We start from the raw sequence: 24,053 nt of genomic DNA on the forward strand, positions 1-24,053 counted from the left end.
CGGTGTTGTGCCGAAAAAGAGACGCTCGTATCGTTCAAATTTTAAAAAAATTCCCTAAAAAGCTGTAAAAATATTAAAGGACTTAATGTGTTACAACTTTAAGAAAATTTATCTATATTAGATATAGGGAATTAGAAAAAAGTTATTAGTTTTACAGAGTTAACGTTTCCCAGTTCCCAGCGCATTTCCCCATGGTTGGGGGTACAATTTTCGGTACAACACCGGTCTCTATCAATCGATCAGAGAGAGGAAGATGGCGGTGTAGATGTTGCCAACGGAAGAAGATCGATCGCAGAAAGCTCGATTGGGTTCGTCTCTTTTGTAAGTCAGAAACTAAAAAAACACTAAGCAAATACGCAAAGTGAAAAGGCGTAAACGGGGAAGTATTTCTGGAGCTAGTTACTGTTAAAACCACGGTAAATGTGTGCGTGAAAAGAGGGAGCTTGCCTAGAAAACAGCAGGAGAGGAGGACAGGCCTGACTCGGTCCGCCGCCATCCTGCTCCTTCCCTACATGCATGTAGGCACGCTAAATTAATCCCTGATAACAAAGCTACGAGGATGGAGGAATTGTAATCGATTCATGGCACTGTCAAACCAAGCTTTCAGAACTTGCTGAGAAACCGCAGCAGAAACGACAGATGAACAAACACAATGATGCTGTGACGAAGATAAACGGCACGGTTTATGTTTTAGTTAACGGCACGGTTTATGTTTTAGTTAGGTAACGTTATGTTTTCATTTTATTGTTACACTTTGCTGGAAAGATGGACACGAAATTAGTAATTTTTAGTTGTCAGAGCTTTTAAGTGATTTTAAAACGATGCTTTTGTTTGTGGTCAGATATAGTAAATTAACATCAACTCTTAACGTATATAACAAATAACATATTTAAGAGTATTTCAGGGGGGAAAGGTCTGATACATCTGTGTTGAAGTGTAATGTCAGTTTTTATGACAGAAATGGAAGAATGAGTCCTGACTATAAAGCTATGCTACTTTAGATTTTTGGATTGTTTTGTTTCACCACAAAACTCTGGATAGTCTTGAGTTATTATTAGCTTATTGCTTACTAATGTAACCACAGCTCTTCACTCTGGAGTGTTTGCACACATTCCTTCTATACCTGCTTTCAAAAAACAATTGTGGAGCAAACGATGGTAAATAAGCATGAGCAACTTTGCTTTGTTTTTAAATATACAGGGCTAGTTTCTGCAAGCCTCAGGCGCCACCTTCACGCCCTCAAAACCATGGAGTTCCCATGGCACAGTGGCGAGGTTCTGGAACAGCTTAACCGGCAGCGTAAGCAGGGTCTGCTCTGTGACTGCACGTTTGTCGTAGATGGAGTGGACTTCAAGGCCCATAAAGCTGTGCTGGCAGCTTGCAGCATTTATTTCCGCACCCTTTTCCTGGATCAGAAGGATGTGGTGCATCTGGACATCAGTAATGCAGCTGGTACGCTGATGTTAGAATCTGCAGAAACAATCAAGCCCCTATTGTGTTCTCTGATTTCTAACTTGACCTCTTATTTTGCTGATTACTGTTGCAGGTTTGGGTCAAGTTCTGGATTTTATGTACACTTCTAAACTGGGTTTAAGTCCACAAAATGTAGAAGATGTGCTTTCTGTTGCCCACTTCCTGCAGATGCAAGAAATTATAAATGCTTGCTCTGCGTATCAGTCTATCTCAAATCCAGCCCCATCTATCATGACACTGGACCTCCCTGCAGATGAACCAGGTATCCAAAATAAATGTATTTTTGAATTTTTTCTCTAGCCTAGATTCTGACGGGCTAGCTTTTGGGTTCAATGTTTGTATGATATTGACTGCTTTTCACTTTTATTTTTTCAATCATGTCTGTTATTTCTTCATTTGTTCATCAAATCAAACAGACCCATTATGTGCTAGGCAGGGGCGCAGATAGGATTTTCAAACTGGGGGGGGACAAAGTTCCAATGTACCCTCCCCCACACACATACGCACGCACACATACACAAACTATTGCAAGCGCCTGAACTAGAGCTCAGTCAGTTTGTGTAATTTCATCCAATGGTTTACGTAAAAACTAACACTTTTATATACGTGTTTGAAGTCATTGTGCAGTGGAACACTGGCAACAAAGCTCTGCCTGATCAACACTATAAATGATAAATGATCCGCACTTGTATAGCGCCTCTCAGAGTAAGGACTTCAAAGTGCTTTACACTACGGTGTATCATTCATCCATTCACACACATGCACACACTGATGGTGATGAGCTATGATGTAGCCACAGCTGCCCTGGGGCGCACTGACAGAGGTGCCCCATTATTTAATTCAGTCATTTGTTATTCTTCCAATCAATTACTAACCAAAACCTCATGCTTTATGCAAAACATTAAATGATTTTCAGCATACCAATCTTTACAGAAAACATAAAAACCCTATAAAACTGCACATAAAATATATTTAAAAACGATATTCACTTATCACTTAGAGCAGTGGTTCCCAAACTTTTCAGCCTGACCAACAGATGTTCCTTTGTATTTTTATGTTATTTATAAATTTTCATTATATTTGGAAAGTTTTTATTTATATATAAATCTCTTTTTAAATGTTATATTTTACTTTTTCTATGATTATGTGGCACACTTGACTTCCATATATAACGCATCGGCATCTGCCTCTTTTTACGGCTTTTTTTTTTTTACATTGTCGCTACGTCTGTCACGTTAGCGGTGTTTTTATCATCATTTCTACATCCATCACGTCCCAGAGAAGGTTAAATAAACATCAAACCCAACGTTTGGAGCTTGTAAGCTCGACACACCTCTCACGCAGCACCAGCTGTCTGATGCTGCAGCAGCGTCAATCTTCCCGGCTGGATGAGTGAATTTCTTCATCAGAGTCAATAATCTGCTTCATAATCAGAGTCAGTCATTAGCAGACAAAGTGATCAGTCAACAAAGACCAGACCTGCCGGCATTTATACGTTTTATCTAATATTTGCGCTCTTCATGTTGCGCGTATCTCCTCCTCTCCCCGACTGGGAGTCTCTCAGCGGGAGGCGTTTTTCAAACTCTAAAAACTCCCAAACTTTGCTCAGCCTGAAGGTTACACATCTCCACTTTCTTCTGGTGTAAAGTAGTAACTTCATAAGGGATCTTATGCTTGTTAAAGTCAGCAATGAGGCTTTGGCGCTTTTAACGAGTAAGTCCAAACACTGATAACAACGTACTGAAACTAGAATCAACATGCATAAACAGACAGATCGGTCCCGCCTACTTACACTGTTGGTCTTTTTTAAATACGCAGTAATCGTTGCTTGCCTTTTTCGCTTCATCCTGCATCCTAGCAGCAACCACTTTGGCGACTCTGGAGTCGGTGTTTGATAACGTCATGCTGCATTCAATGTAAATGGAAAAAGGAGCTTCAAGCGCTTAACCTCCTATTTTGTTTTTTTCTGGCCTTAGTGCGGGGGACGGATCGGGGTCGATCTGAATCTGGGGGGACAGATCCCCCCGTCCCCCACCCTATCTGCGCGCCTGGTGCTAGGTGATATTGGTTAAATATTAACAGTTTTTAAATGCTCTATTTATTTAAGGCATTTAAATTAGCAATAGTCCATGAAGCATTATAATTGGGGTTATGTCTTAATGATTATTTTAGAACTAATCCTTCACTTTTTCTCTTTTTTAGAAATTCTACAAGATTAAAAGAACACTTTAATTTCACATGATGAGATCTTAAACTTTGTTTCCTGGTTTTCTTTTACAAAACAGATGAAAAATCGAGTGACAAGGAGCAGAAAGAAGGAACAGAAACTGACCTGTCAGACATGGCTGTGCCAGCAGACGAGTGTGTTTCTGATACTCCTGTAATAGAACACGAGACAACAGAGACTCAGGACGAGTCAAACAAAGACAATTCTGCTGATTCAAAACAAACAGTTCCTCAGTCCAAGCCTGCAGAACGCCCCCGTGGACGTGGACGGCCCCCCAAAGCCACTCAGCTTTTGGCTCAGAAGAAGATTATTGTGAAAAAACAGAATGGAAGTTCTAAAACGGATGCTCCCGAATTTCAGGATGACCCCTCGGATGCCGACTACACTCCCAGTAAACACTTGTTTGGAAGTTATCTGGTCAATATGATGGCACCAATGTATGATGATGATGTTGATGATGATTAATTTACAGAATCTCAGCTGAATTCTACAAACAGATCATCCCACGTGAGCTCAAGAGGGAGAAGGGTCCGAAAACCTCCTCGACGTGACTTTCCATCAGGTGAGCGCAGATGATGGATGGATGGATGGATGGATGGATGGATGGATGGATCAAGCGCTTCACAATATTAACATTCCATTTGAGTTCAGTTCATTATGCTAATTGGTTAGAGGGAAACCCAGCAGATTGCATCGAGCCGCTGACTTATTTTGTCAGTCTTTACAGCAATCCCTATACTGAGCAAGCATGTAGAGACAGTGGAGATGAAAACTCCCCTTAAACATACATTCTAGAGTTTTTTTTTTATCCGGCAGCACCATCTAGAATATGACAAATGGATCACACCTCATGCCAGTCTGCCTAGTCCCATATTTACTAACAAAAGCAATGACTCTGGTTCGTGAATGCACACCTCTAGCCAGCACACAGAGCTAAAACACATTGTTTTACAATTATTATTTTCCCATTGTGTTGTCTGTTCTTATATACACTGCATCCAGAAAGTGTTCATAGCGCTTCCAAAATGGTCTAAATTCATTTTGCCCATAAAATTCAACACACAACATCCCATAATGATAATGTGAAAAAAGTGTCTTTGAAGTTGTTGCAAATGCATTAAAAATAAAAAACTTAAGAAATCACATGAACATAAGTATTCACAGCCTTTGATGTGAAGCTCAGAATTTAGCTGAGCTGCATTCTTCTTCTTCTTTGAAAATAGGCAGACGCCCATAAGGCGTATTGCTGCTACACCAGCCAACACACTGACCCAGCACAACCCACTGCACACAACAGGCACGCGAACCATCCCATGTTCCCACAGAACCACCATCAACAAAAACCCACCACCCGCTCACACCCCAGTGAAAACACACAACCCCACACCGTGGCTCACCCCACACTCACACTCACACTCCCACCCCCACCATCAACACCCACAACCAAGGGCATCCCACAAACAAAATTCAATTCAATTCAAAAATACTTTATTAATCACAGAGGGAAATTACAGTTTCAGTACACACAATTCTGAGATCAGACATACATACATAGACACATGACAAGAATTGGTGACTGTGGTCATTCGGAACCCTAATTCGCACTACCTTAATACAGGGAATGCAGAATTATTAGGCAAATGAGTATTTTGTCCACATCATCCTCTTCATGCATGTTGTCTTACTCCAAGCTGTATAGGCTCAAAAGCCTACTACCAATTAAGCATATTAGGTGATGTGCATCTCTGTAATGAGAAGGGGTGTGGTCTAATGACATCAACACCCTATATCAGGTGTGCATAATTATTAGGCAACTTCCTTTCCTTTGGGAAAATGGGCCAAAAGAAGGACTTGACAGGCTCAGAAAAGTCAAAAATAGTGAGATATCTTGCAGAGGGATGCAGCAGTCTTAAAATTGCAAAGCTTCTGAAGCGTGATCATCGAACAATCAAGCGTTTCATTCAAAATAGTCAACAGGGTCGCAAGAAGTGTGTGGCAAAACCAAGGTGCAAAATAACTGCCCACAAACTGAGAACAGTCAAGCGTGCAGCTGCCAAGATGCCACTTGCCACCAGTTTGGCCATATTTCAGAGCTGCAACATCACTGGAGTGCCCAAAAGCACAAGGTGTGCAATACTCAGAGACATGGCCAAGGTAAGAAAGGCTGAAAGACGACCACCACTGAACAAGATACACGAGCTGAAACATCAAGACTGGGCCAAGAAATATCTCAAGACTGATTTTTTCTAAGGTTTTATGGACTGATGAAATGAGAGTGAGTCTTGATGGACCAGATGGATGGGCCCGTGGCTGGATTGGTAAAGGGCAGAGAGCTCCAGTCCGACTCAGACACCAGCAAGGTGGAGGTGGAGTACTGGTTTGGGCTGGTATCATCAAAGATGAGCTTGTGGGGCCTTTTCGGGTTGAGGATGGAGTCAAGCTCAACTCCCAGTCCTACTGCCAGTTTCTGGAAGACACCTTCTTCAAGCAGTGGTACAGGAAGAAGTCTGCATCCTTCAAGAAAAACATGATTTTCATGCAGGACAATGCTCCATCACACACGTCCAAGTACTCCACAGCGTGGCTGGCAAGAAAGGGTATAAAAGAAGAAAAACTAATGACATGGCCTCCTTGTTCACCTGATCTGAACCCCATTGAGAACCTGTGGTCCATCATCAAATGTGAGATTTACAAGGAGGGAAAACAGTACACCTCTCTGAACAGTGTCTGGGAGGCTGTGGTTGCTGCTGCACGCAATGTTAGTCATGAATAGCTTTTCTCTGGATGGCGTGTTCCAGTCTGGGTTTAGGCCACTTCACAGTACCGAATCAGCCCTTCTTCGCATGACCAATGACATCCTGGTGGCTTCTGACTCTGGGTCGCCTGTTTTGCTCCTACTATTAGATCTTTCTGCAGCATTTGATTCCGTTGACCACAATATTTTGCTGGATAGACTTGAGTCATGGGTGGGGCTAAGGGGTACCTCACTTCAGTGGTTCTGCTCATATCTGTCAAACAGAGTTTTCAAGGTCCAGTTGGGTAATTGTTCCTCTGCATTCCTCCCACTTCCATGGGGAGTCCCGCAGGGATCTGTGCTTGGGCATCTCCTGTTTTCAATTTACATCCTTCCCCTGGGTTTCATCCTGAGGAAATATGGCCTGGGCTATCATATTTATGCAGATGACTGCCAGATCTACCTGGCTTTGAAAAAACCAGACTCCATCTCTCTTCTGGACCAATGTTTGGCTGAAGTGAGGGTTTGGCTTGCCAACAATTTCCTTAAGCTAAATGATTCTAAGTCTGAGGCACTCCTGATGACCCCTAACCAAACAACACAAGTATCTTCTGATTTGGCCACTCTCCCTTTTGACCTCAAGCAGTGTGTTACCAACCTTGGGGTGAAATTTGATACACAGTTTTCCATGGGCCCTCAGATTAACGCAGTGGTCAGATCGTGTTTTTATCAGCTGCGCAGACTAGTCCGCTTAAAACCGATCCTGAAACGAGCACACCTGGAATCCGTAATCCATGCTTTTATCATCTCTCGACTGGATTATGCAAATTCCATTTTAATTGGTTTACCTGCCTCCACTCTGAACAGGCTTCAGGTCGTACAAAACGCGGCAGCCAGGTTTTTAACAAACACTCCTAGGAGAGAACATATCACACCTGTACTGGCGTGGCTCCACTGGCTACCCGTAAACTTTAGGGTCAAGTTTAAAATCCTGATTTTTGTTTTTAAGGCCCTGAACGGTCTGGCACCGGATTACCTGTCGGATCTTGTCACTAGATATGTGCCAAACCGGGCGTTGAGGTCTGCTGATTGCCTGCTGCTTCGTGTTCCATTAATGAAATACAAAACGCGGGGGCAGCGTGCTTTTGTCTATGCTGCTCCGACACTATGGAATGCACTTCCTCTTTCGGTGAGGCTGGCACCATCCCTCCTCCGGTTCAAATTGCTGCTGAAGGCTCACTTTTACGACCAGGCATTTTTAAATCCCTGACTTTTTATTATTTTATTATGTGTCTTTTTATTGACTGTAATTATCTGCCTTGTTGTGCATTTTATTGTTGACCGTGTATTGTTTTATATTGTGTTTTTACTTTTTATTCTGTACAGCACTTTGGTCGGCTGCCATGCCGTTTTTAAATGTGCTTTATAAATAAAGATGGTATGGTATGGTATGGTATGTTGATGGTGAACAGATCAAAACACTGACAGAAAACATGGATGGCAGACTTTTGAGTGTCCTTGCAAAGAAAGGTGGCTATATTGGTCGCTGATTTGTTTTTGTATTGTTTTTGAATGTCAGACATGTATATTTGGGAATGTGGAGATGTTATATTGGTTTCACTGGTAAAAAAAATAAATACCGTAAATCCTCTAATACAGGCCCGGGCCTGTATTTGACTGAAGCTCATCAAGCTCCGGGCCTTTATTGGAAGGAGGGCCAGTATTAGAGGCAGGCCTCTATTTCTATTTGAGCAAAATGAACTAATGGTTCGCTGGAGTTTTTGACAATTAAAATTGCGCCCACATTTTCAAAGTTAAACACATTTCTTTTAACAACGGTAGTTTCTGCTTCAGCCCTCCCCCCTCCCCCTGCGCAGCAGCCACAAACTCACTGATGCGCCTGCAGCCTCTCGGAGTTCCTGCTGCTCTAAACATTAAAATAATTATTTCATTTTCTGTTCCTCACTTCTGATTACCTTCAATGGTGTCTGTTTGTTGCAACCACCAGGTACAAAAACTAACTTGTTTTTATTTGACTATTTTTCTGTCCTGCCTGTTTATTATCTTTCTGCATCTCCTCTCAATCCTAAAGAAAAACTGCTACCTGGGTTCATGTATATTCACCTTATGAGTTACCTTTGAACTGCAGTTCTAAAAGATCTACCGACCGCAAAAACAGCGGAGTGCTCCGTGCTTGGCGGGCGCATCAGTGATCGGTGCGTCACCGGAGGACAAGCTGATGTGCCCCGCTCCACAGCATGCAGCGAAACACATCAGGCGCAAACAAAAGACAGAAATCTTTAAAGGAAATGAACCGACATGAACGATCGCGTGTCAGTACCGACGCTCTGGCACAGCCTCCTCTTCGTCTCCGCACGGTTAAAGTTACCCTCGCGGTCTATCACTGGCAAATCAAAAGTGAGACGATGACACAACCGCCCCCCGTACTTGCTTGTTACCATATTCCACCCGGCCACAATAAGAGACCGGCCTTTATTCACCTCCGCCGACTCCGACACCGGCCAAAATTGGAGACCCGGCCTTTAATTGAATGCCAGCCTGTATTAGAGGATTTACGGTGTGTGTGTGTGTATATATATATATATATATATATATATATATATAGGTGTGTGTGTGTGTGTGTGTGTGTGTGTGTGTGTAATTTAAAGAATTACTTGTCCATGAGAAATGTTGCAATCTCTGCATCAGTAGGTCTTCAAACACTCATGCACACTCTGTGATTGTGCGAAGGATTGACGCTATTGGCTAATGCTGAGCGGCGCTCAATTCAAATTGCACGGGGCTCTACGAGACGGAGATGGGCTTAACAAAAAATAAATCATGTATGGTCAACATTAAATCACAGAACAGGGTAAGATTATTACGTTTATGGATTTCCCAAAGAATTCTATACAGATTTTCTAAAAGGGGAAAACTCCGGATTGTAGCTTTAACTCCCTCTTTTGGGAGATGGGAAATTAAAATAAAAATTGTGCCCTGGTGCGACTTTTTAATTTTAAAACTCCTTCATGTTGTCATTTTCCTAAACTTTATATTTTTGTTTCTATTAGAAGGTGACTCAGAAGATGAAGGTCCATCTGAGGTGAAAAGGACAAGGAAGGTAACAGAGGCAGAAGAGGTGGCTGAGGAACAGGATTATGACTCTGGAGAGGCTGACGAAGAAGAGGTGGTTGAAGATGAAAACACCGAAAACAGCCCTGAAATGGAGGACGACAGTGAGAGAGATGGAAAACAAGTGCAATCATTGTCCGCGAGCAGCCGATCAGAGTCAAAGTCTTACAGCTCGGTGACTCACAAATGTGAGGTGAGAGTAATATTGTGTCGGTAGGAAGGATTTAGAAAGTGAAGAAGCATCTTCTGCACGTTTTGCATATGTTAAAATACTTTAAAAAATTCTTCATTTCCTTTGCTTTAGGACTGTGGGAAGAAATTCACTCACACGGGCAATTTCAAGAGACATATGCGCATTCACACGGGAGAAAAGCCCTTCAGCTGCCGAGACTGTCACAAGGCTTTCTCTGACCCTGCAGCTTGCAAAGCTCACGAGAAAACTCACAGGTGAGTTTCAGATTTAGGTGCCCGCACTTTTTATTTACTTGAGCTTCAAACTGAGCTGTCAATGCCTTCTCTAGCCCTCTGAAGCCCTATTGCTGCTCCACATGCGGGAAGAGCTACCGCCAGATCAGTCTGCTCAACCTGCATCGCAAGCGCCACACCGGCGAAGCGCGATACAGCTGCGAGGTGTGCAACAAGATGTTCACGACGTCGGGCAATCTGAAACGCCACCAGCTGGTGCACAGCGGGGAGAAGCCGTACCAGTGCGACTTCTGCGAGAAGGCTTTCTCTGACCCCACTGCCAAGATGCGACACCTGGAGACGCACGACACTGAGAAGGGCAACAAGTGTCCTCACTGTGAAAAACGCTTCAACCAGGTAAAATGGCAGAGTTTGGCTGGAAGTGGATGACGTCACCTGCTGATCTACATTACTTTTTCTAACAATGTATTGTTTGCTCTCACCAGATGGGGAATCTGAAGGCACATTTAAAAGTCCATATTCTAGATGGGCCTCTCAAGTGTAAGGACTGTGGCAAACAGTTCACTACTTCAGGTAAAATAAGGCTTTTCTTATGCATTTGTGAGATTTTAAAGACTTAAGCTTTCAAGCGTGATGAAAACTGCAACATCACATAGTCATAATGCAGTTTTTGCTGATATATAAAACTAACAAACATCTGTGTTATATATGACATTGGATCATTTGTTGGAAACGTTATGGAATGCTGCCTGCGCTTTAGGAAACCTGAAAAGACACCTGCGAGTCCACAGCGGGGAGAAACCGTATGTGTGTGCACACTGCCAGAGAGCTTTTAGTGACCCTGGAGCTCTGCAGCGGCACGAACGCATCCACACAGGTAATGCTGTCACATTCAGACCTGATGCAAACATGTTTTTAGATCAGAAACCCAAGAGATGAGTGTTACCCCTCCTTTCCACCGGAGCCGTCAGCAGCACGAGTCGGCCGCGTCTCAGGAGCAGCATGTTGCGGCCCTTACGCGCCGGTTCTATTTTCTATGCGCTACGCCTCTGAAACGGGTCAAGTTCGACATTTTTGGGGAAGGAAAGACAGGAAATCAGACACGGAAACGGAGCGAAGCTTCCCGAGATTTTCAGAATAAAGAAACGTACTGCCTTCCAGTTGCTTTACTTTAAAAAAAAAAGTCATCACCTAGCTAGCGGTCTCCTTTGTTTTTCCATAATGGACGACGAAAGGTTGATTACTGAAGTGATTACTCCTGCTTGTTGTTATGTTTACTGACGAAGTCACGCGTGATTTTGCTAATGTCGCGTGACTTCGTTGCTCTGTCAATGACAGCTGCTCCCCTACTGCTTCGCGTCTCGTGGGAAGGGCCAAGCAGCAGCATACGCGAGCAAGACGTGCTGCTGCAGTAACTTGCTGCTGACGGCTTCGGTGGAAAGGAGGGGTTAGATATTCTACTGCACACCATAGTTAATTGTTTATGTGTTACAGGAGAGAAGCCCTGTGTTTGTCCCATCTGTGGCAAGGCTTTCACCCAGGCCAGCTCCCTCATCGCTCACGTCCGTCAGCACACTGGGGAGAAACCCTATGTCTGTGATCGCTGTGGCAAACGGTACGAGGCACAAGTGTGACATCTCTGTATTTTTAGCAAGAATATATAAATATATACATATATATACATATATATATATATATATATATATATATATATATATATGTAATTATTCATTTGCATCTGGACAGATTTGTACAATCAAGTCAACTGGCCAATCACATCCGCCATCACGACAATGTGCGGCCACACAAGTGTCAGATGTGCAACAAGGCATTTGTCAATGTGGGAGACTTGTCCAAACATATTATTATTCACACAGGTAAGGACAAAAATAATAAACATTTCAGGTTTTACAATTGCAGTGCTGTCCTCGACATTTTCAGTCGCACACCCTCCCCCTCCCATCTTGTTTTAGGGGAGAAACCTTTCCTTTGTGACAAATGTGGTCGAGGTTTTAACCGTGTGGACAACCTGCGCTCCCACGTCAAGACCGTTCACCACGGCAAAGCTGGCATGAAGCGACTGGTGGTAGCAGGAGCGACTGTGGACGAGGGAAGCGAGGATGACGGGGGGGCATCCAACAATGATGATATCAAAATAGTTACCGTCACCACGGAGGACATCGTCACCTTGGCAACCGAGGCTCTGGCTGCAAGCGCTGTAGCTCAGTTAACAGGTCAGACCACTTCCTCACGGATGAGTTATGTGTCATAGGACTGGACGATAATTCAGTAGTATAATATAGACATGTGGTGCGATAGGAAACAAAAAGGGTCAGTAAAACTTTGATCAAAACAGTTTCCTTTTTTCATTATAACCTATCAGGGAGCAGCATTCTAGACTCACTACTTACTCCTAACCAATCAAAGCCACAGACTCGGGCACCAGGCCCTCCCCTCTCAAACCAAAACCGAGCATGAAGCAGCAAGATGTTGCACCGAGAAGAGGTGGAGAAAAAATAAAAATACCAAAAAAATTAAAATGGCCAGGGCTGCACATAAAATATCTTTTCTACAAATTTAAAAATATTTTTCAATAAGTATCTATATCAATCAATATAGAAAATAATTTGCGATATGCTAATTTTCTATATTGTTCAGCCCTAATGTGTCATAGACGTCAGGATGCACCTTTTGTAGTGAATGAATAAGAACTCCTCAGAGAGGGTTAAACGCTCGTCATGTTTTGTTTTGCAGTCGTTCCGGTGTCTGCGTCTGTGTCTGCAGATGAGACCGAGGCTTTGAAGGCTGAAATCACCAGAGCAGTAGAGAAGGTGCAAGAAGCAGGTAGGATTTGTTCTAATACATCAGCTGAAACTTGTAAGGAAATGGTTTGAAGTTAAGAGATTCACATACAGCTTTATAACAAGGCTTCCCTCATAAATAGCTAATAAATAATTTATAGGTATGTTATTGATAATCTGTTACATTATAAATCATTAGTAAATGTTCATTACATGTTGATTAGGGGCCAGATCGAGGCTAAACTTACTGGTTTCTTGCCTAATATTCAGCCAAATCTGTTTACCTATATCAGGGGTCTGCAATCTACGGCCCTGGAGCCACGAGTGGTTCTTCTTTGGACCTTCCCCGTTCCTGATAGGTCTTTAGAAAAGCTGGGAATGAGAGATCTGACTCTAGTCTTTGTCCCCTGTCCTCTGCTCACAGACCCAAACACCCAGATCTTGTATGCTTGTGACTCATGTGGTGATAAATTCCTGGACGCCAGCTCCCTAGCTCAGCATGTGCGCATCCACACTGCCCAAGCCTTGGTCATGTTTCAGGCGGATTCTGACTTCTACCAGTACGCCACCACAGCTTCCACCACTGAGGGAGATGCTTCTGAAGCCTGGCACTCCACGCCCGACCAGGTCATCCAGGAAGGACAGCTTATCTTCCGTACAGAGGAAGGAGAGAGGAAACCAGAGGAAGAGATTGTTGAAGGGATGCAGGAAGCGCAAGAGTCAGAAGAGGTGATTCATGTGGTGGAGGAGATGGAAGGACAGGTTGAAGCTCACTGTGACGGCCAAACTGAGAGCAAAGACGTGGAAGAAGAAGAAAAGAAAGAGGGGTTGGAAAGTGAGAGCCAGGGGTAGTGGGATGGATGTATTCAGCACGTATAATCTAATTTATGCAAAAGACTAGACGTTAAAATATAAAGTGTGTTTGAGCTCCTGGTTTGGTCATAGTAGAAAAATCTAAACTGGATATATAAAATACACAATGAAATCATTTTATTTGTAAGATTTATTCATCTTAAATCCTGCATTTCTTTTCCTATAAACAACACAGTAATATTAAGTTATTTTTGTAAAGCTAGATTATACAAATTTGTAAAGTCAGTTTATTTTTGGACTAAAAGGTAGGACTGTTTTTCTGTCCAGTGTGTTAGATTATCTAACAAAGCAGAGCTCAGGCTCCTTATTTTTCATTTTTCTTAATAGAATTTGTACATTTTCCTTAAAGTTACTGTACCTAATTAAATGTGATTAAATGTGAACAGGTACACTATTAAAAATTTAGTGGAAAGATATTTCATAAATTACTGCTGTGCAAAAATTAGTAGTGTTTTAAATGAGTCTTAAACATCACAAATGATAACATACATATCCACTAAAAAGTCCAAATAATTATTTTCTGTTATCACTTTTAAAAATCTACAGAAAATTTCTGTAACCATCTCCTCTCATTAAAGACTTGTGTTGTCTGGCAAGCTTTGTGTTGTGCTGTTGTTATACAATTATAATATATTGTTAATTACTGAATGGAACATATATGCTGCATTGCAAGCTTTAAATTGATATATTTGTTTGTTAAATGTATTCAGAAATTTCAAAAGCATATATTCAGGCTTTTTTATCACATGCAAGTCTAAATACTTTAGGGTATTTTTTATTTTTGCAAAATAAAGATATATTTAATATATATATATTATACGCTTATATAAAATATATCTGCTTATTTCAAAAGATAGTATCATGTGTATTCTCATGCTGAAAAAGGTTAATCTATATGAGCTATGTAACACTACTACAGTACTGCTGTACTGTACACACTCCCCTGTACAGCCCTACAAATTAAGTTTTAAATGTACCTTATATGAGCGAGACTGGGGATTTGACGCCCTCCAGTGGTGAGAAGCTAGAACTAAACTCTGGTTCGACATCAGAGGATAATTCACCCTCATTATCCCAATGAATCAGGAAAAAAATCCTAAAGATTTTGTCCTCTTGTCAATATTAATACTAAGAAGAAAGATAATTCGATAACTCCGAGATTAATGATTTTGCCCCGCCCTAGCGGATAAAAGAGGTTATTACAGGCAGCGTTCATGAAGATATTACTCGTTAGCACTTCCTGTCGATCCCTTTAAAATATAACATGCCAATTTAAAATTACATATAGCTAAAACGTGTTCTATCTTTAGCTGATTAATTAATTAATTCAAGAATGATAACAGGATGGAACTATTCGGCCGCCAACTGGCGCGCCCGTTTATTGACTTGCTCATCCAACCCACAACCCTCTGTCCGCTGTTCTAGACCACAGCGCCCCCACCTGTCCACAACATGAGAACCACTGTAATATATAACGCAGTCCTCCCCACTAAAACAAAACGTCCCAGGCAACCCAAGTTCAACAACACCCCAAAAGACAAGAAAACAGCCACAGAACCACTTTTTTATTTTATTTTTTAACTATTCTAGGGAATGAGGTAAACTACTCAAACCCTGACATAGCCCCAGGGGTTATTCTGCCCTGTATTTGGGGTATGCTCTGCTTCACATATCAAAGAGTCTCGGAGGCCGTCGCTCCCTCAGTGGGTATCGACGGTATGACTGGCCCTCTGTTTGATCCACAGCTACTTCCACTGGCCCCGCAATCGGGGAGGCCTGTAATCTCCCCTGGGGTGGTAGCGCTACGGGAGCTGTAGGCACCGCCGGTTGGGGCGTTGTCACCGGGTTCTCCTCCTGTACGTTCGGGGTGTTGACTGTAAAGTTCATTTCTGAAGAATCTGCTTGAGTGAACATTGACTCATCCATGTGTGGCACAGATCCCTGTAGCAGCTGGTCCGCATGTCTCTTCCACACAACATCCGCTTGAGTTATTACAGAGTAAGAAACTGGTCCAGTCTGTGTTCTAACTGTAGCCGGGACCCATTTTTGTCCATTCTTGTAGTTCCGGGCCAGCACCGTGTCGCCAGCCTGGGGTCTCAGCAGGTCAAAATTTGTGCGAAGTGACCATCCCAAGAGAAGTGTTGCTGGAGATGCTTTTGTTGTTGCATGAGCTACATTCCTGTAGGCCAACAGGATGCTGTGCAGCCGTTGACGCAGTGAGTTTGATTTCTTCTGTGAAGCCTTCAAGGAATGTTTCAGGCTTTGAACAAATCTCTCCGCTGCTCCATTTGTGGCTGGATGGTACGATGTGATATCTATATCTTTGCAATGTAATCAGTCTCAGAGTTAACACCACAAATTAATCTAAAGGATGAATTCTTGACAGAATGCGTCAGTTATTCTCGAGATCGCTAGACAAGGATCAGGCATGATTTAAGTTTTGTGAATTTATTACAAACATCAGTTGTGACAATTGACAAAGAGAACCAAACACTGCTTATTGTTTCATGCATGAGAATAAGTAAGTGAATAAACCCAAAGCTTTATGGCAGTGCTATGACATAACGAGTCTGTAATAAAAGTGGAAATTTGGTGACACATAGGATTATAGTAAATATTAGGAATAATTTCTGAAAGGAGAACAAGGTGAGGGTGTGTGCGTGTGTGTGTGTGTGTGTGTGTGTGTGTGTGTGTGTGTTCTTTCACTTCAGCGTTCTCGAAATGTGGAATTCAGATCGCGGGCCCAAATGATCCCAAATGGAGCTGAATCATCAAACTGTTCCAAATTGCTTTTAACTCTTAATGCGAGAACTCGACCACATCACCCTGACTTCCGGTTTCGCGTGGGACGTCAAAACAAAACGGAGCTCTGAGTTTACTGTAACTTTTGAGAGCTAATGGCTTAACTTTTATGAGCGTTGATTATCTTTTGCTGGGCCCAGGTGGAATAGACCAGCACAGGTTGACATAAAAGAAAAACCACAAAACAAGCAGTTAGGTTTGTAACTGATAAGATTTTAAACATATACTTGGAACACCTTGAAATTTAATGGTGAACAAACATAAAACACCTTCTTTGATTGTAGATAAACAGGAATGCAAGGTTTACAAAGACTCAGGTCTTGAAGCTCCCAGGAGGACCTAAGAGAAGTTTTACGACTTCTCCTATCTTGAGAAAAGGATCAGTCTGAGGTTGATGTAAAACAGGCCAGTTTTCTAATGTTGGTCCTGCGCCTCCGGAGTGGCGCAGAAGGGTGACCTGCCAAATTGGTGCAATTTACGACCCTGAGAGAGAGTCGTAGGAGGTAACCGGAACGCTGAAGCTGCAGGCCAGTGTCATGTTTCCCTTTTGTTTTTCATCTACTAAATGCGAGAGGAAAACTTTGTGAAAATAATTATGTTCTTCTTCGTGTGAATCCACGAAAGTTAGTCTGAGAATACAAAAATGTGGATTTCCGCTACACTAACAACATTTTGTCTTCAAATAGTCCTGCGAAATCCACATGAACTCGCCGACATGGTTTTTCCGGCCATTCCCATGGATGGAGGGGGGCCTGTTGTGGTGTGCTACGTATGCTCTGACCGGACATACACTTCTTCACAGTTCCTTCAATTTGCTTGTCTAGCCCAGGCCACCAAAAATAGCTTCTAGCAAGCTCTTTCATGCGGACCATTCCCGCATGGCCTATGTGTAGCTGCTGTTGAACCTTTGGTCTCAACACAGGTGCAATGATCACTCTCTGTCCCCACAAATGGCATCTTCCCTGCACTGTCAGCTCATTTCTTTTTGAAAGATAAGGCTGTAACTCCGGGGACTGTAGATGTTCCCCATACTTCACCGTCGCTAGGACCTTGGATAATACTGGATCGGTTCGAGTCTGTCTTTTCACCCAAAGAGACGTTATGGGAGCGTCCTGTACTTGTCTAAAGTAGAAAATGTTCGCTTGGGGTAGGTCACGCTTCGTTGTTTGCAGTGATAGCCGCGAGAGACCATCAACATTCCCATGTAGCTCTCCACCCATCCATCCATCTTCTGAACCTGCTTTGTCCACGCGGGGTCGCGGGTGGTGGGGGGGGCTCTGGTGCCTATCTCCGGCGGTCAACGGGCAAGTAGGCGGGGTACACCCTGGACAGAGAGCCAGTCCATCGCAGGGCAACACAGAGACACACAGGACAAACAACCATGCACACACACACTCACACCTAAGGACAATTTAGACAGACCAATCAACCTAACAGTCATGTTTTTGGACTGTGGGAGGAAGCCGCAGTACCCGGAGAGAACCCACGCATGCACAGGAACATGCAAACTCTATGCAGAAAGATCCCAGGCCGGGAAGTGAACCCAGGACCTTCTTGTTGCAAGGCAATAGCGCTAACCACTGCGCCACTGCGCAGCCCCCCATGTAGCTCTGACTTTCTGAACTTGATTTCGCACAAATGTGCCGATAACAACAGGGCCCACCTTTTCAGTCGGCTAGCTGCCAATGGTGGAAACCCCGTATGGGGCCCAAAAATGGTAGTAAGTGGGCGATGATCCGTTAGAAGAATAATCTTCCTTCCAAAAAGATACTGATGGAACTTCCGTGTTCCAAAAACAATCCCGAGAGCTTCCCGTTCAATCTGGGCATAGTTACTCTCCGCTTTGCTGAGATTACGTGAGGCAAATGCAATCGGTCGTTCGACTCCATTCGGCATAATATGTGACACCACTGCTCCTATGCCATACGTGGAGGCATCACAAGTCAGTTGGATCGGTAAGGTGGGGTCAAAACGGGTTAGGGCATCGGACTCTAGCAGTGCAGTTTTTGTATTTTTGAAAGTGTCTTCACACTGCTCAGTCCACCTCTATATCTTGTCACTACACAACAGTTGGTGAAGAGGCTTGGGCATGGATGACAAGTTTGGGATAAAGCGGTCATAGTAGTTCAGAAGTCCCAGATAAGAACGTAGCTGACTTACGTTTTGTGGGGGTGGGGCATCCAACACGGCCTTGACCTTGGAGGGATCTTGTGCGAGCCCTCCGCATCGATCACGTATCCCAGGTACTCCACAGACGGCTTGAAGAACTCACATTTCGTTTTGCAAACTCTTGAGTCCATACTCTTCCAGCCGCTGTAAGGTGGCATCAAGGTTTTGTAGGTGTTCCTCATCCATCTTGCCAGTTATGAGGATATCATCTAAATAGCACTGTGCACCATTCAGTCCATCTGCTCCATTGCACATTGAAAAAGAGCTGGGGCAGAAGTGATACCGAATTTGTATCGGTAGAGGCCCTTATGAGTTACAATCGTCATTATTTCCTGGGAGCTGTCATCCACTTGCATCTGTTAGTATGCCTGATTAAGGTCAACCTTAATGAATTTCCTTCCGCCCGCCAGGCTTGCAAATAGATCATCAATGAGCGGAAGTGGATACTGTTCCACTTCCAAAACGGGTTGACCATCACCTTGAAATCCCCACAGATTCTCACAGAACCATCCCGTTTCATAACGGGTACAATTGGGGTGGCCCAGCTACTCTGACTAACAGCTTCCAACACCCCGTTTTCAACTAGGGATTGCAGTTCAGCTTCGACTTTTGGTCTGATTGCATAAGGAACAGATCTCGCCTTTAAAAACTTTGGTTTGCTTCCCGGTTTGATGCACAGAGTTAGTGGTGTTACTTTCATACTCCCCAGTTTCTCTTGGAAAACAGCAGTGTGTTTGTCGAGCACCGCGGTGATCTCCTCCCGATTTAGCATCCGAATAGCAGGCCAGTCTAGTTTTATCCTCTCCATCCACGAGTGTCCAAACAAGGAAGGAAAATTTCCTTTTACCACATAAGGGTAAGTCGGCCGATTGGCCATTGAGTTGGACCCCCACCATGATGACTCCCATGGTGGGCACTGGTTCCCCAGTGTAAGTTTTCAGGGTGATATTTGCTGGCTTCAAAGGTAGGGGGTATAGAGTCTCTCCATAAACAGTGTCAGACACCAAGGAGACCGCAGCTCCTGTGTCTATCTCCATGCGGATTGACTTTCCATTCAGTTGAGGGGAAACCCAATATCCCCCCCCTGAGCCGCCACCCACAGATAGAACATATATTGCTGCCTCATCCGAGGAGCTATTGTCTGATGTAGCAGCCTGCATTTGTTGTAAATTGTGTACAGATGACTCCCTCTTTGTAGTCTTTGTCCTTTTTGCATTGTAATGCCCCCGGTCTTTCTCTGACTCTTTACTTCTGCAGGCCCGTTTGATGTGTCCTTTTTTTTCCACCTTTTTTATAATACCGTCTACTCCAGCAATCGGCTGCAAAATGTCCTGGTTTGTCACAGCTGTAACATTTGTCTTGTGCTTTCTTGTCCTCGGTTGCAACTTTGTTCACAAATCCACTGATGCTTAACTGATGAGCCTCTTTGGCAGCTAGTTCCATGGATACACTGCTCTCGACCGCTTTATTCAATGTTAAAGAACTTTCTGTCAGCAGACGTTTCTGAATATCCTCAGGCCGCACACCAGTCTGTCTCTAATAGCATCATTTAGGCCTTCATTGAATGCACAATGTTCTGCCAGTTTCCTCAGAGCAGCAACAAACATTGTTATTGTTTCCCCTTCCTCCTGGTTACGTTTGTGAAAACGAAAAGGCTCAGCTCTGATCAGGGGCTTTGGAGAAAAACGTGCTGTTAGAACGGCAACAATTTCATAGTCTTTGGAGCCAGGTTTTTCTGGATGTACGAGGCAATGTAGCAGATTGAACGTCTTCAGCCTCACTACACTTAAGAAAGTCGGCACCAATTTGTCCTCGACGATATCATTAGCTTGTACAAAGCAATCAAAGCGTTCCGTATATGAGCTCCACATCATTCTCATCGAAAGGCCCAATATTTCCTATTATTCCAGCCATGTTGGTACTCACAGTCCGATGCTACTGCTAGTTAGCTTAGCGGCTAACGCCCGTCTGCAATATCCGTTTGTCACTTGAAACGCAGGAGCGTCCACCCGCTGTGTTCCTAGAATCCCTTCCTCGTCGCCAGTTGTTCTATCTTTAGCTGATTACTGTTTATTCAAGAATGATACCAGGATGGAACTATTCGGCCGCCAACTGACGCGCCCGTTTGTTGACTTGCTTGTCGCAACCCACAAACCTCTCTCCGCTGTTCTAGACCACAGCGCCCCACCTGTCCACTGTAATATATAACAAAAACGCAATTCAAATTATATTTATGTAACAGTGTTAAACACCATAGTTGTGCGCAGTGATGGACATCAGGAGCTCCAACGCAAAAGTTTTTAGGTCAACGTGATGGGAACAGCCCCGAGACTCTCTGCCTGTGTGTTGGGGTTTACCCCGGGGGACAAGAGGGTAGCTTCCTTGCGCCTTCGGGTCAGGGAATGGGTCCTGACTGTTGTTTGTGCTTATGGGCCAAATATCAGTTCAGAGTACCCACCCTTTTTGGAGTCCCTGGGACGAGTGCTAGATAGTGCTCCATCAGGGGACTCCATTGTCCTGCTGGGGGACTTCAATGCTCACGTGGGCAATGACAGCTTGACCTGGAGGGGTGTGATTGGGAGGAACGGCCCACCTGATCAGAACTCGAGCGGTGTTTTGTTATTGGACTTCTGTGCAAGCCGCAGTTTGGCCATAACGAACACCATGTTCGAACATAAGGATGCCCACCGGTACACTTGGTACCAGGGCAGCCTAGGTCACAGGTCGATGATAGATTTTGTAGTCGTATCATCTGACCTGCGGCCGTATGTTTTGGACACCCGAGTGAAGAGAGGGGCGGAGCTGTCAACTGATCACCACCTGGTGGTGAGTTGGATCAGATGGCAAGGGAACATGCCGCGTAGACCTGGCAGACCCAAACGCATAGTGAGGGTCTGCTGGGAACGCCTGGCAGAAGAACCTGTCAAGACGGTCTTCAACTCCCACCTCCGGCAGAGCTTTGACCACGTCCCGAGAGCAGTGGGGGACATTGAGTCCGAGTGGGCCTTGTTCCACTCTGCGATTGTCGAGGCGGCTGTTGCTAGCTGTGGTCGTAAGGTGGCCGGTGCCAGTCGTGGTGGCAACCCCCGTACCCGCTGGTGGACACCAGAGGTTCGGGGAGCCGTCAGGCTGAAGAAGGAGGCCTACAGGGCGTGGCTGGTCTGTGGGTCTCCGGAGGCAGCAGATAGGTACCGGATAGCCAAGCGGGGTGCAGCAGTGGCAGTTGCCGAGGCAAAATCTCGGGCGTGGGAGGAGTTTGGTGAGGCCATGGAGAAAGACTATCGATCGGCTCCAAAGAGGTTCTGGCAAACTGTCCGGCGCCTCAGGAGAGGAAGGCAGCAACTCGCTCACACTGTTTACAGTGGGGATGGGGAGCTGCTGACGTCAACTGAGGCTATAGTCGGACGGTGGAAGGAATACTTTGAGGAGCTCCTCAATCCCACCAATGCGCATTCCGAGGAGGAACCAGAGCTGGGAGGCCTGGGGATGGACTGTCCGATCTCAGGGGCAGAAGTTGCTGAGGTAGTCAAACAACTACACAGTGGCGGAGCCCCGGGGGCGGATGAGGTTCGTCCTGGGTATCTCAAGGCTATGGATGTTGTAGGGCTGTCATGGTTGACACGTCTCTACAACATTGCGTGGTCATCGGGGGCAGTTCCTAGGGAGTGGCAGACCGGGGTGGTGGTCCCCATCTTTAAGAAGGGTGACCTGAGGGTGTGTTCAAACTATAGGGGGATCACACTCCTCAGCCTCCCTGGAAAGGTCTACTCCAAGGTACTGGAGAGGAGGGTCCGATCGATAGTTGAATCTCAGATAGAGGAGGAGCAATGTGGTTTTCGTCCTGGCCGTGGAACTGTGGACCAGCTCTATACCCTTGCAAGGGTGATGGAGGGGGCATGGGAGTTTGCCCAACCAATCCACATGTGCTTTGTGGATTTGGAGAAGGCTTATGACCGTGTCCCCAGGGGCACCCTGTGGGGGACGCTCCAGGAGTATGGGGTGGGTGGCTTTCTGTTAAGGGCCATTCAGTCCCTTTACCAGAGGAGCGTGAGTTTGGTCCGCATAGCCGGTAGTAAGTCGGACCTGTTCCCAGTGAGGGTTGGACTCCGCCAGGGCTGCCCTTTGTCACCGGTTCTGTTCATCACTTTTATGGACAGAATTTCTAGACGCAGCCGTGGTGTGGAGTGTGTCGAGTTTGGTGGCAGGAGAATCTCGTCTCTGCTTTTTGCGGATGATGTGGTCCTCCTAGCTTCATCCAGCTCTGACCTTCAGCTCTTGCTGGGTAGGTTCGCGGCCGAATGTGAAGCGGCTGGGATGAGGATCAGCACCTCCAAATCTGAGACCATGGTTCTCGACCGGAAAAGGGTGGCTTGCCACCTCCGGGTCGGGGGAGAGGTCCTACCTCAAGTGGAGGAGTTTAAGTATCTCGGGGTCTTGTTCACGAGTGAGGGTAGGAGGGATCGGGAGATCGACAGGCGGATTGGTTCGGCGTCTGCAGTGATGCGGACGCTGAGCCGATCTGTCGTGGGGAAGAGGGAGCTGAGCCAGAAAGCCAGGCTCTCGATTTACTGGTCGATCTACGTCCCAATCCTCACCTATGGTCATGAGCTTTGGGTAATGACCGAAAGAACGAGATCGCGGATACAAGCGGCCGAAATGAGTTTCCTCCGTAGGGTGGCCGGGCTCAGCCTTAGAGATAGGGTGAGGAGCTCGGACATTCGGGAGGGACTCGGAGTAGAACCGCTGCTCCTCCGGATCGAAAGGAGCCAGTTGAGGTGGTTTGGGCATCTGGTCAGGATGCCTCCTGGACGCCTCCCCGGGGAGGTGTTTCGGGCATGTCCTGCCGGCAGAAGGCCCCCGGGTCGACCCAGGACACGTTGGAGAGGTTACATCTCCAATCTGGTCCGGGAACGCCTTGGGGTCCTGCCGGAGGAGCTGGTGGAGGTGGCCGGGGAGAGGACGGCCTGGAGCTCCCTAGTTGGGATGCTGCCCCCGCGACCCGGACCCGGATAAGCGGAGGAAGACGAGACGAGACGAGACGAGTGATGGGAACACTGTAACTCAGAGGTTAAAGATTTTTCCTGCCCTCTAGAGGATGAAAGAGGTTACTATAGGCAGCATTCATAAAGCTATTGCTCGTTAGCACTTCTTGTTGATCCCTTCAAAATAAAACACATCACTTAAAATGTGCGTCAATAGCGTTATTAGTCTAAAATAGGAAAGATGTAACATCTTCACCTATACAAACTTCTTAACTATAACGCAATAAATCTATTTTAATAATCTGCGTTCAACAAGACGAAAGAGCTACAGGAGTTATTAGCAGCTAGCTAAAGCACTACAAAGATATCAGATACGCCCTCTGGCGGCCACAGGACGAAAATAAATCCACGGTAGGCTTGGGTTTTATTCTTGG

General features: G+C 45.0%; 1 protein-coding gene across 2 annotated transcripts; it reads left to right on the forward strand.

Moving 5' to 3' along the window:
* The first annotated feature begins 73 nt into the window (after positions 1-73).
* On the forward strand, positions 74-14,262 carry zbtb17 (zinc finger and BTB domain containing 17). 2 transcript variants are annotated; one of them, XM_015966978.3, is made up of 15 exons: positions 74-321; positions 1,201-1,452; positions 1,547-1,735; positions 3,759-4,091; positions 4,173-4,262; positions 9,506-9,759; positions 9,871-10,013; positions 10,088-10,388; positions 10,478-10,565; positions 10,753-10,869; positions 11,487-11,607; positions 11,739-11,869; positions 11,966-12,226; positions 12,747-12,836; positions 13,218-14,262. In XM_015966978.3, exons 1-15 carry the CDS (start codon positions 192-194, stop codon positions 13,643-13,645), a joined length of 2,928 nt encoding a protein of 975 aa, XP_015822464.3. In that variant the 5' UTR covers positions 74-191; the 3' UTR covers positions 13,646-14,262. The 2 variants fall into 2 exon arrangements, with proteins under 2 accessions (XP_015822464.3, XP_054601730.2); XM_054745755.2 differs by lacking the exon at positions 74-321 and adding an exon at positions 602-722.
* Positions 14,263-24,053: the final 9,791 nt, after the last annotated feature.

The sequence above is a fragment of the Nothobranchius furzeri genome, chromosome 15 (assembly GCF_043380555.1).
Source record: "Nothobranchius furzeri strain GRZ-AD chromosome 15, NfurGRZ-RIMD1, whole genome shotgun sequence".
In the NCBI taxonomy this organism is placed as follows: domain Eukaryota; kingdom Metazoa; phylum Chordata; class Actinopteri; order Cyprinodontiformes; family Nothobranchiidae; genus Nothobranchius; species Nothobranchius furzeri.

Coding starts and splice junctions, on each gene's coding strand:
- zbtb17 (XM_015966978.3), top strand. CDS start 192: ATGGTTGGGGGTACAATTTTCGGTACAACACCGGTCTCTATCAATCGA. Junction 10,566..10,752: donor CAAACAGTTCACTACTTCAG/GTAAAATAAGGC, acceptor CCTGCGCTTTAG/GAAACCTGAAAAGACACCTG. Junction 12,227..12,746: donor CGCTGTAGCTCAGTTAACAG/GTCAGACCACTT, acceptor TTTGTTTTGCAG/TCGTTCCGGTGTCTGCGTCT.